Here is an 11,441-nt window from a genome sequence, read left to right on the forward strand (position 1 = left end):
TACTACTACTACTGCAAGCGCATTACGACGAGACGTGACGACCGTGACGTAAGATAAGAAAAGGAATTCTGGGATCTGAAGTTTTCTTCACCTACCAATAATTTACAACTCCTTAAATCCAAATAAATTCATAGGATTAAATAAACAGTGCGCTTAAAACTACTCCAGCTCATCTCCCCAGTGTTTTGGGGGGAAATAACCCCTCTGGTATCTTGGTTTTCTCTCCCTGTCTAACAATTAGCATGTAGCCAGTGAGTTAACCGGCTAGGCTAGGTTAGGTTAGGCTAGCGGCGTGTCATTAGTTGACGTACGCCGGCGGCTCCTCCAGCAACAGTCGGGTGCTGTGTCGGACGGAACACACTCCCCAGCCAGAGAGGCAGCGACGCGGACTCGGCGATCACGGAGACGGCGTGCGCGTCTCATCCCGCCAGTGAACATGATTAAGCTCTTTTCCCTCAAGCAGCAGAAGAAAGACGAGGAATCTGCTGGAGGAAACAGAACCGGAGCCGGCGGAAAAAAAGCCAGCGCGGCCCAACTGCGAATACAAAAAGGTTCGGCCCTTACACACGCGATCGCGTTGAAATATGTGGCTAGATGTTTGCGTGGACGCGTACGTGGATCTGGGTGGAATTGGGCAAAAGCGCAAGCGGGGCTTCGTCAGAGCACACAAGCCAAGAATAGATTCAGTTAGCAGTTAGCCAAACAAGCTAACTTGGAGCGATCCGACTCCGCCAAGCTTGCCGCACCAGTGCGTTATTTCACCCAAACACATCATGTATACGTGGGTAACATATCGAGCCCGACATACTGGACGCCTGTTTGCCAGATAACAGCTATCACAAGTGTTCTCTTTGTGTTAAACTGCTGGAAAGGGCGAGTTCACATGTGTTAGCATCTTGACGTCATGACACCCGCAGGTAAGCAGGCCACACCTGGCAGGTTTCGGGAGTCCGAGTGACATCACTTCCTGTGTTTACGTGTGAAACTGCCGATACTACTGATGATGGCAAGCTTTCTGGGTGGTGAAAAATCAGGTTTATCCAAAGAAATAGGAATTCTACTCAAGTGTTTCTTTGGAAATGTACGTTTCAGACATCAATGAGTTGAACCTGCCAAAGACATGTGAGATCAACTTTCCTGACGACGATGACCTCCTCAACTTCAGACTCATCATCTCGCCTGACGAGGTGCGTACGTCACCGTTTGTGTGTGTCAAGAGCACAATTTCCTCAAACCACCATTTACACAACTATTAGCTTTTAAAGACAGCCAGATATGCCATTGTCTGTGTTTAAGTAGCTGAGCAGGTCCTGAAAAAACACTTGTGTTTTTCTATAGGGTTTTTACAAAGGAGGAAAGTTTGTCTTCAGCTTTAAGGTAAGACTGGACAAGTCTTTACAATGGCGATGCTGTGGTTGCTTTGCTAAGATGGGACATGTTTCCAAAACAGGTGGGACAGGGGTACCCTCATGACCCACCCAAGGTGAAATGTGAGACCATGGTGTACCACCCCAACATAGACCTGGAAGGGAACGTCTGCCTCAACATCTTAAGGTGACCTCAGCTTATGGTTTTCCTGGCGTAACATGTGTTCAACTGTCTTTTTGTTGTTGTTGCAGGGAGGATTGGAAGCCCGTGCTGACAATAAACTCCATCATCTACGGCCTACAGTATCTTTTTCTAGTGAGTGAGCAACGTCCTCCACATTCATGGTTTTAAATAATCAGTGTCATAGATGGACCAGAGCTGCTAAAAAATGAATTGATTTTACATTGACATTATTATGACCTATTACTACATGCAACACTAAAGCTAAGAAAATACATGAACAACTATACTAGTCATTTTGTTTGGAGCCTCTAAAAGGATTTTTTTTACATATTATTATTACATTAAACATTAATTTGATAAAGGTCATACTGGGATGGGTTGTTTTTGGTGCTGACATCATCAGTCTGCGCCATCTGAGCCATTGTGTCTGCTTTCAGGAGCCCAACCCCGAAGACCCCCTGAATAAGGAGGCAGCGGAGGTGCTGCAGATGAACCGCCGCCTTTTTGAGCAGAACGTCCATCGCTCGTTGCGTGGCGGCTACGTAGGCTCCACCTATTTTGAGAGGTGTCTAAAATAGCTCCACCCTCGCAGGAAGCAAACAAGGACATTTTCCCAGGTCCGAGAACCGCCCCCTCCTCCTTCACAATGTTTTTTTTCTTCCACGACTCGGCGTTCGTCATTCACACTCGGCAGGACTCGGGGCGGGGCCTGTGAATGTTGCTGACATCACAAACGCTTTGACTTTTAATTTGGCAGGAGGCCACGCCCCCTCCCGCCACAGGAGGCGGGAGGGGTCTCGGGTTTGGAGATTGCCGTGGGGGCGGAGAAGGAGGGGCTTGCGGGTTGACATAATGTACACCAAGACTGCAATGATTGATGTTAATAAAATATCGACTTGAAGAACGATGCTCCATGCTTCAGTTTTTGCACTTTCCCAGACTGGTGGAATAAGCTCCGGCACCCCGAAAAACAAGCTTGACAAGGAGGAGTGCTGTTAAAAATAATTGGTGACCATTGACATCCAATTTGAATGGGATGTGACAAAGTGAAAATGGTAGTTCAGCATCCATTAGGAAACCAGAGCCACTATCGTAATGTATAAACGGCTTGGATTTTATTACAGGAATTCCCTGCTCGGTAGCCATACGTTGACACCATTAAAACACGATCATTTGACACTGTCATTCTAGCCCAAAAGATTTGGACGTCAGAGAAAACATGGGGGGAGGGGCTTCATTTCAATTAGCTGCGTGGTAACATCTCTGTATCCCAGCGCAGCGCCATCCCATGTCGAAGATCAGATCGGTCCTCAACAACTGGCAATGTTAAAGCAACTCTTCACATCTGCTTTTTGGCAAATAAACGCCCAGCGTGCAGCGTTGTCACCGGAGCCAATCATGACGTCTTTGGGGCATCAGGTGAGGATGACTAATGGGACTTCCTTGTCTCCAGTGCCAAATAGTGGGAACATTTGCTCGTTGAACTCGCCACATTGGAAAGAAAACATCTCGGTACTGGCTTTGATATTGTAGAAGGACACTTGGCCCATGTCCACGTCCAGGAAGATGCCCACATGCCGCAGCTTGGGTGGCGCCTTTATCTGGGGGGGAATAAAGAGGAGAGTAGACGCTAGGTTAGATGGGAAGTGGTTTCATTTTTTTTGGGTGAGAGTCTAGGAGGCGGGACCTTAGTGAGGGGAGGCACGGTGAGGGCTCGCAATTTGCCGTTGGAGTACCAAAGGGCGAAATAGCCGTTGGCGGGGCACATGTTGAACAGGCCTTTCCTTTGCGCTGACTCGGTGGCCACGCCCAATTTCCAGTCCTTGTTCTCACCCACCAGCACCTGCGCGCAAAGGGAGCGGAGCAGCAATGACTCAAATGGACACAAAATTTATTACAAAAAAAGTATGAATAAAATCAGGTGAAATATTAGTATGGGGAGATTTGGGTGAAAAATCTCAGGTGGCTTAAATGTAGTCACATAAAATTCTGAAGCCAAAAGTCACCCAAAAAAAAATGAATCTTAAAATGTTAATAGTACAAAAAAATCTTTGAGTTTCTCTTGGTACTGAAGAAGATACACTACCTCCCAGTAATGGCGTCCGGTGGCGAAGCCTTCCTTGGCAACGACGCACGACCACACGTCGAATCGCTGTTGACTGTTGATGCGATGATACTGCAACTTCTCGCCACGCTGGAACTGCTTGCGGTCGTCCGACAGGATGAGGTAAGGGCACGCCGTCACCGGGTTCAAGGTCACGTCCTCTGAACGGCGACAATAGCCAGGTCAGTCGGCGACTCGCTCACATACATTATGGCCAAAGGGTTGCCTTTCTCACCCGTGTACGCCCGAGCCTTCTTGTGACCTGCGTGACCCCCCCCCAGGAGACACAAAAGGGAAACACTTTCAACACAATTGACTTCAAGGTTTTTGAAGTGGATTGAGAGTCAGACGTACGCACCAGACACCGGCTTCAGCTTCTTCATGTCTGAAAGAGAACGGGAAGTCAGCGTTAGTCTCCCTTTCACAATAAAAGGCACGTTCAGACGACGGGATGATTGCCAATCACCTCCGAGGGCCCACCGGCTTCTCCTCAGGCTGTTGCTGCTTCCTCTCAGGCTGGCCATGCTCTCCGCCGCCATCAACGGGTCCCCCCACGACACTGCAACGCACAGGTGCGCGGGTTAGCGCCCAGACGGTGTCTCGCTCGCCGCTTTTGGGCATCACTTACTGGAGGCCACGGATCCTCTGGCGGCGCCCCCGCCGCCGCCCACCCGGACGTCCTCCATCTTTTCCCGGACCTCGGACAACGCCGTCTTGACCGCGCCCAGGTCAAAGTGGAGGTTGAGGTCCAGGTCGTCCAAGATCAATTGCTGTTCCGAGCCCGGCGGTGGGAGCGCGGCGACCTCCGAGAAGCTCTGAGGAGGAAAGGGCAAAAGGTCACTAGACGCTAGAATCGACAAAAAAAGTGGTCGAAAGCTCAATTGATCAATTTTTGTAAACATTTGAGGGGTTTTTTCAAGGGTTTTTGTTCACTGGCCCTTCAACTTTTTTTTCGCCTGAATCAAACATGAAAATAGGACATGGATTGAAAATCCTTTCTGAAAGTCTTCCAACCTGCAGAAATCCGATGTGGTCCTGACTGACGGCCTGCTCCTCCAGTCGGGCCCGCCTGTCCGTCAACTGCCGGAGCTCCGCCTCCAACTCGTCGGCTCGCTCCTGACCCCGGGCGAGTACCGCCTCCATCTGCTGCCGGGCTCCGCCCAGCGTCTGAGCGCGGAGGCGCTCCAGCGAGGCGGCCGCCTGGTCCAGAAGGCCCTCCAAATGACCGCTCTCCCGTTCCCCATGGGCCTGGCGCGGGAGGGCTAGCGTGTATGAGCGACGCCCGACGGCGGCGCCGGTCTTTGGCCTCACCTTGACAATGTCCAATTTGGTCTTGAGGTCACTTAGGATCATCTCCTTTTCCTTGATGCGATTCAAGATCTCCTGCTCCGTCCTCGCTACGTGCTTCTGCAAATGGACGGGAAACCGGGGGGGCCATGAGCGTGATCCTTTGACCAGTGATTCGTGAGCGCTTTGGTTACCTGTTTGCCTAGTCGTTCCGTCTGGACGGAAACCGTTTTGTGAGTTCGATGTTCTTTCAGCACGCAGATGGCGCAAATGCATCGGTCACAAGTGCAACAGAAAACCTGCAAGAAAAAACAACATATACTGAAATGATCACAAGTGAACATGTCATTGAAAGTGACCCAAAATGAACATATTTCACTTCCTTTAACCTAGTCTGGGATAATCTCATTTTTCAACCCACTATAAAAGAATTGGACTTTTACTGATCCACGCCAGTGAATTGAAAATAAATATGAAGTTAAGTTGCACTCACCTCAGTGAAACGACGATGTGCCGGGCAGGTGCGGCCCTTGAGCGCCTCCTGCGGGTCCATCAGCGGGTGTTTGGCGTAGAACGGCGAGTTGTGATGCGGCGCCAAGTGTTCCCCGCAGTAGGCCGCCGTGCAGGTCAGGCAGGAGCTGACGGCCGGCCGCTTGACTCCCGTGCACACGTCGCACCAGACCGCGTCTTCGTCGTTGACCGTCTCCGAGGGCCGTCCCCCGTAGGGCGGCGGCGGCGCCGGGCCGGAAGAGGCGCTGGCCCCGTAGCGAGCCACTTTGTAATTCTCGGTGATGACGGCAAACACTTTGTTGATGCTCAGCTGGGGGCGCTCTTCGAAGGGGTACTTGCAAAGGGGGCACGTGCACACGGACGTCGAGGCCCAGTAGCCGCCGATGCATGCCTGAACACAAACAAATGACACATTCAAAAACAAACAAACAAATGACACATTCAAAAACAAACAAACAAATGACATTCAAAAACAAACAAATGACACATTCAATCTCAGCCAATGAGAGGTGATGTCAGGAAGGGTACAAAAAATGCAAGGTCCAATTTATTATTATTTTTTTATATGTAAAATTAGATGTGTCATTCCAAGTATTATTATCTATTATCATGAAAATTCCAAAAGTTTTAGTCTGCATATTGTCATGTCAATACAAAACAATAGAAAACGATCTAATTGTAGTTAAATAAAAACAAATAATGTGATGTTACATTGGCATGCTATGTCAAAGAAAATAAGTTGAACTTTAGCAAATGGATGTTAGCCAATTTTTATTAAATATGCTTATTTAAGCTGTTAGCTTTGCTAACGTGTGCATGGATGTACCAGAAAATGGGTACACTGACAAAGTTTGGTGTTTAGAACACAAACAGCGATTAAAATGTAAATCCTTCCTAATTCATCTGTAAAAATGTCACCCGTCATTAAATTACTACGTTGCACTGTGTACAAATTTGGAACATTTGAGCATTGGCGTCGAGCCAGACTCCAATTTGACCTCGCCATGCCAAAATTATTGTTGTTGTTTTTCCACTTAACATTCACCAACAACTGCTTCAAATGTTCAAACAGTTTCATGTGTTTAAAATTATAAAAATTAAAAAGAATTGTTGATTTGAATGTTATTTGATGATATTTGTATTTGCCAGCCTTTGCATTTTTGCCAATTTTCAAAGGACCATCAAGTGCCTTTAAAAAGCCACTGATTTGAAGCTAACAGGCTAAAAAGGGCAGTGATGCTAAGCGAGCAGGTGTGTTTTTGTGGCAATTACCTGGCAGAAGTTGTGGCCGCATGGCGTGGAGACAGGATCGGTGAAAAGGTCCAGGCAGATGGAACAGGTGAGTTCCTGCTCGTTAAAAAGTTCGTTTGGCACGGCTGCTTCTGCCATCTTGTTTCCAACCTGCCTGGCTAAAAGAATAAAAGACACAGGAGAACAGGTGAAACAGGAAGCCCTTCTCCGGCAACGCCCCATTCCTCAGGTGATGCAAACGCAGAGTTACCTACTTCCTGTCACGTGACCCGCCACTCTCACTACTGGCTGTAAGTAGAAAGCGGAGCTGCCAATTATGCAATTTCAAATGTTCCACTAGATGATAAAATGTCAGTGCCATTGACGAGGATGGACGTCCAATTTCAAAAATGGTTTAAGTAAAATGTTTTTTTTTCTCATTTTTTTCCAAAAGCCATGGTGAGTTTGGGAAAGAAGGTGAAAATGTGGCCAAGTTTTCTTACCTGTTTCCAGGCACTCACGTTTCCGCTCAACCTGAAAGGCCAGTTGGAACGGGACGCGGAGGGGGCGTGGTTTCGCCAAAGTGGTCAGGGCACATGTTTGAATTTGCGTCATATTATTGAGATACTTCGTATCTGCGTTCATGTGGAAAATCATTGGAAAGTCAATGGTGAGTCATTCTTTTTTAGTGTAGTAGGCCAAAAATATTTTGAAACAAATGCACTACTACAAGCCAAAGATTGTGACAAAGAACATTGACATTTTTTTATACCCATGTAATTAAAAATTGGTCAGCTGACCTAAAAAGCTAGTGCTCTGAATTTGACAATTAGGAGTAGGAGTGACAAAAAAAAGTTTATTTGATGTTTGACACATTTTATGCGACTTGGTCCTCAGAAGCTCTTGTAGTGCAGCAGCCTGTTGAAACATACACAAAAAAGGCCATCTGTCAGTTTTGCATATTAGTAAATATGGTTGGTGTACTATCATGTCAATACTATTATTCTTGCTTTTTTTTCTTATCATTCTTAAATTAACTCCTTGGATTAACATGTATTGCCATCAATGGCAATGAAACATCATTCAATGGCAGCCATTCTGGTTCAAATAATTATTTTCCCAAGTACGGGATGAATAAAGTTTCATCTAATTCATCCCCATCAAAAAGCAGTGAATGGGTCACATTAAATGTCCTATTCTGACCTGAAGAGGGGGGCGTAGCCTTTGTTGTTGGCCAACGAGAAGAAGCCGCCGTGAGGGGAAAAGTCCATACACGAAGTCCGATAGAGCACCTTGCTCTTGAAAATGGGAAAGTTGGAGAAGACGGTGGCGCTGGCGAGGTGCACCTGACGACGGAACGGCGACCGCGTGTCAGCGCTTGGGACAAGCCGGCGGGGGCCCCGTATGGACGCGGGCTTACCAGTTTTACGGCCTCGTCTTCGTGTCGCGAGGCCATGGCCAGGATCTCGGAGCTGGGGTTAAAGGCCAGGGCGCTGGCGGGGGTCACCAGGTTCATGAAGGCCTTCAGCGGCTTGGGATTGGCCGAGTTAAGGCACGCCTCCTGTCGGTACAGGTTGACCACGCCAGACCGGGACCTGCGGCCGAAAACTCCGGTGTCAGATAAGGCGGGAATGCTGAAACGGAAGGCGTCCCGGGGCGTCTCACCCGCACGCCAGGTAGTGTCCGTCGGGCGACGCGGCGATGGCCGTGCCGGCGACGCAGCCGTCGTCGAAAAACTTGCAGAGGCAGCGACTGCTCCGCGCGTCCCACACGTACACCTCGCCGTCCTCTGAAGGTCACTGCGTTACGTCGGGAAGTGGCGGACGGCGTGGGCGGGCGGGCGGCTTCACTTGCCTGAATGAACAAAGACTTTGCTGCCGTCGGCGCTGAGGGCCACGTCCACCACCTCGCCGTTAATCTTCATGCTGCTCACCACCTCTTTGGTCTGAAATGTGTAAATCAGCTTTGATTTTTTTTTTAGGCTGATGGTCTAACTGTAACGCTCACGAGTCATAACCCAAACCCTAATCCAAGGCCCCCCCACCATGGCACTAACTCTAACCCAAACTGTAAAACCTGTCATTTTAACCGGGAAGATTAGGACTCAATCACCTTCAGCGTGAGCCTGTGCAGGTAACCCCGAGATCCGGTCAGCAACAGAGCGCCCCCCTCGGGACACACGCAGAACTCCTTCACCCGGCTCTCTCGCAAACCTGAGCACGGACGAGCGAGTGAGCGCGCGTGACCGAGGCGCCGTCGCCCGGCCGCCGGCGTGCGTACCTCTGACGTGTGGCACGGGCATGACGCGTCCCTCCATCATGTCGTACACGTAGAACATTTTGTTCCTCAAGCCGGTGGCCACCACGGCGTCGCCCTCGCGAGTGAAGCGGGCTTTGTGCACGGGGAAGCGGTCCAGGTGGATGCTTTGGATCTGGCCGTTGGTCTTGCCGTCCACCTGGAAGAGCGACAGGGCGCCGTCCAGGCCCGCCGTCAAGGCCACCTGCGCCGACGGGTGGAACTGCAGCGACGTCAGGGAGTCGTCGGACGGCCGCGCGACGTTGGTGCTGGGGCATTTCTTCATCTGGAGGGGCGGAGGGAAGGCGGGGCATCAGCAAGGCGGAGCATCAACGCCGAAGCGGTAGCTGACGCATACCCACCCGCAGGATGCCGCTGGACAGTTGGTCCGACGACCCCACCAAGTTCCCCGTTCTCCTTAGCAGATCGTCTTCGTCATCTTCCTCCTCCTCTTCCTCGTCATCTGGTGTCCAAACAGTGTTATTTCACACAAACAACATTCATCAATACTCTTTTTTGCTGTAATAGGAATCCTATTTCAGCCCCGCCCCTTTTTATGTAATACGTTGTATATATAAATGCGTGGGCCCCAGTACGAGTATTTGCCACAATCCCATGTTGGTCCTCATTGTTGCATGTTCTTCCCAGTTTGCGTGGGTTTTCTACGGGTACTCCAATTTCCTCCCACATCCCCAAAACATCCATGCTAGGCTAATTGTAAGCTAAATTGCCTCTAGGTATGAGTGTGATTGGTTGATCAATAATAAATGGGAAAATTTGTATTCCTTAAGTGTTAAATCAAAACAATTGAGCAAAGAAAGGTAAACAATTTTGACAAGCATTGCCTTAAGGCCACCCCCAACTCCCCCCCACTAATCTTGCTACTTTTTTTGTGTGTGTGTGTTACCTTTGGTCACTTTCGTGGCGCCGCTGACAGCCCAGGCCGGAGCTCCGCCCATGGCCTTCTGGAACCTGACACACACCGACGGCATTCTGGGTCAGGGGTCCGCGAGGGGGAAAAATTGAGATTGGACATGCGTACTGACTGGTCTTTCATCCTATGTCGAAGTTTTTCCTTGGTCATGCTGCTCTCAGCTTCCCCCCGCGTCAGGTAACTCCGGAACGGATGCTTCATGTCCACCCTAGACGTAAACAAAAACAAAAAAACACACGACTGAATTGAAGGCAGAAAGTGTCCAATCCGTTTCATATGCTTCTGGTGTCTATGTAAGTGGACAGAAGACGCTTTTGCCACTTACTCTTCCTCCAGGTAATCGTCTTCATCAATCCAAGCGGCTTTTTTGGTCGGCGGAGGACGTAAACGTGCTTCGGACTCATCGTCCGATTGGGCCAAAACTGCTTGTTTTTCTTTCTTTTGCTGTGGTGGCACCTCAACATCTTCGTCCTGACGTCGCACACGCATAAAATAATGTTTGAGACATACCATACATATAAAATTAAACCACAAAATTAATTTCATTTCAAACTGGATTATCATCCCACATTATTTACATGTCAAAAAATCCAGAGAATGACATCGTACCCAAAATGAACTCAATTTACAAAGATAGACGTCCAATTCGTTTAATTTAATGTACTTCGGCCATTCTGGCCAGATTGGGGAGCTCACAACGCTCCCTTTCATTTTTATATAATTTTTGGCCTCTTCATGTAGTGTTAAACTGTGAGTAGCTGAATTGGGCGTCCACCGGCGTCAATGACAGCCACTTGTATGCCAAAGTAGCCAAAATAGATGAAAAATAAACTGAAAATGGACGAAAAGTGACTCAAGTTTGGTTGGCGTGCATACCTCCAGAGTCGAGTACGCGTGTCCAAACACGAGCTCCTCCAGCTGTTGCACGGCGGGTTCATTCTCACTCAACTCCGCTAAACGCTTGCAGTTCTTTCGGCGTTGCCATGCCTCCGTCGAGCGGTCCTTCGAGGTAAAAGGACGTTTTTGTTCGTTTTTCTTATTGTGAGGCCGCGCCATGTTTCCACCAACAAATATCTCAAGTCTTTTACTTGGGACGAGCAGTAGCAGACTAGCTTTACTCGTGTGTTAGTATACGCTGGACAGCCAATTCCGGTTACGTCACAGAGTAAAGAAAACGGGCCTCAAAGACGGCTCAAGAAAGTTGAGAGCGTCCTCTGCTGGCTGGGAATTAATTTTTATTAGGGTTTTAAATGAAGCAATCAATGGTCTTGAAATATAATTTGAGACTAAAAATACTCCATAATTACACATGAGTACACACAATTTTAATTTCAAAATCACTGAAACATGAGTATAAATGGATTAGACCACTAGCATTGTCAAGTATATTTCATTAATTAGCTTTTACACCTTCAACTTTAGTTTTACTCCAGTCCATAATCAGTGTATTATTATGCTGTATCATCTTGTTTTTATTAATATTTGGGGACTGTTTTATTTTTCTAAAACATTTAGTATATAAATAATCCT

General features: G+C 48.3%; 3 protein-coding genes across 3 annotated transcripts; 1 reads left to right on the forward strand and 2 right to left on the reverse strand.

The window, feature by feature from the left end:
* The first annotated feature begins 184 nt into the window (after window positions 1–184).
* ube2m (ubiquitin conjugating enzyme E2 M) lies at window positions 185–2,459 on the forward strand. The gene is made up of 6 exons (XM_077733689.1): window positions 185–551; window positions 1,093–1,187; window positions 1,339–1,377; window positions 1,451–1,554; window positions 1,620–1,683; window positions 1,989–2,459. Exons 1-6 carry the CDS (start codon window positions 437–439, stop codon window positions 2,127–2,129), a joined length of 558 nt encoding a protein of 185 aa, XP_077589815.1. The 5' UTR covers window positions 185–436; the 3' UTR covers window positions 2,130–2,459.
* Window positions 2,460–2,644: 185 nt separating this feature from the next.
* btr30 (bloodthirsty-related gene family, member 30) lies at window positions 2,645–6,975 on the reverse strand. Its single transcript, XM_077733688.1, has 13 exons — window positions 6,958–6,975; window positions 6,725–6,861; window positions 5,436–5,843; window positions 5,137–5,241; window positions 4,967–5,062; window positions 4,670–4,903; window positions 4,284–4,470; window positions 4,122–4,214; window positions 4,014–4,040; window positions 3,891–3,917; window positions 3,638–3,816; window positions 3,239–3,394; window positions 2,645–3,152 (listed from the first exon to the last, which is right to left on the reverse strand). Exons 2-13 carry the CDS (start codon window positions 6,839–6,841, stop codon window positions 2,967–2,969), a joined length of 1,815 nt encoding a protein of 604 aa, XP_077589814.1. The 5' UTR covers window positions 6,842–6,861; window positions 6,958–6,975; the 3' UTR covers window positions 2,645–2,966.
* A 543-nt stretch (window positions 6,976–7,518) lies between these two features.
* Window positions 7,519–11,083, reverse strand: utp18 (UTP18 small subunit processome component). Its single transcript, XM_077734621.1, has 12 exons — window positions 10,788–11,083; window positions 10,237–10,382; window positions 10,024–10,119; window positions 9,885–9,949; window positions 9,340–9,440; window positions 8,963–9,263; window positions 8,795–8,895; window positions 8,537–8,627; window positions 8,348–8,471; window positions 8,103–8,277; window positions 7,886–8,028; window positions 7,519–7,600 (listed from the first exon to the last, which is right to left on the reverse strand). Exons 1-12 carry the CDS (start codon window positions 10,965–10,967, stop codon window positions 7,576–7,578), a joined length of 1,548 nt encoding a protein of 515 aa, XP_077590747.1. The 5' UTR covers window positions 10,968–11,083; the 3' UTR covers window positions 7,519–7,575.
* Window positions 11,084–11,441: the final 358 nt, after the last annotated feature.

This window comes from Stigmatopora nigra, chromosome 15 (assembly GCF_051989575.1).
Source record: "Stigmatopora nigra isolate UIUO_SnigA chromosome 15, RoL_Snig_1.1, whole genome shotgun sequence".
In the NCBI taxonomy this organism is placed as follows: domain Eukaryota; kingdom Metazoa; phylum Chordata; class Actinopteri; order Syngnathiformes; family Syngnathidae; genus Stigmatopora; species Stigmatopora nigra.

What these genes read in the sequence shown, in the direction of transcription:
- btr30 (XM_077733688.1), bottom strand. Translation starts at nt 6,841, where the DNA reads ATGGCAGAAGCAGCCGTGCCAAACGAACTTTTTAACGAGCAGGAACTC. An exon ending in ACCACATCGGATTTCTGCAG is followed by an intron (nt 4,471 to 4,669) that starts GTTGGAAGACTT and finishes TTTCCTCCTCAG; the next exon opens with AGCTTCTCGGAGGTCGCCGC. An exon ending in CCGGACGCCATTACTGGGAG is followed by an intron (nt 3,395 to 3,637) that starts GTAGTGTATCTT and finishes CTTTGCGCGCAG; the next exon opens with GTGCTGGTGGGTGAGAACAA.
- utp18 (XM_077734621.1), bottom strand. Translation starts at nt 10,967, where the DNA reads ATGGCGCGGCCTCACAATAAGAAAAACGAACAAAAACGTCCTTTTACC. An exon ending in GCCCGTGCCACACGTCAGAG is followed by an intron (nt 8,896 to 8,962) that starts GTACGCACGCCG and finishes GTCCGTGCTCAG; the next exon opens with GTTTGCGAGAGAGCCGGGTG. An exon ending in AAGACGAGGCCGTAAAACTG is followed by an intron (nt 8,029 to 8,102) that starts GTAAGCCCGCGT and finishes TTCCGTCGTCAG; the next exon opens with GTGCACCTCGCCAGCGCCAC.
- ube2m (XM_077733689.1), top strand. Translation starts at nt 437, where the DNA reads ATGATTAAGCTCTTTTCCCTCAAGCAGCAGAAGAAAGACGAGGAATCT. An exon ending in CCAACTGCGAATACAAAAAG is followed by an intron (nt 552 to 1,092) that starts GTTCGGCCCTTA and finishes TGTACGTTTCAG; the next exon opens with ACATCAATGAGTTGAACCTG. An exon ending in GCCTACAGTATCTTTTTCTA is followed by an intron (nt 1,684 to 1,988) that starts GTGAGTGAGCAA and finishes GTCTGCTTTCAG; the next exon opens with GAGCCCAACCCCGAAGACCC.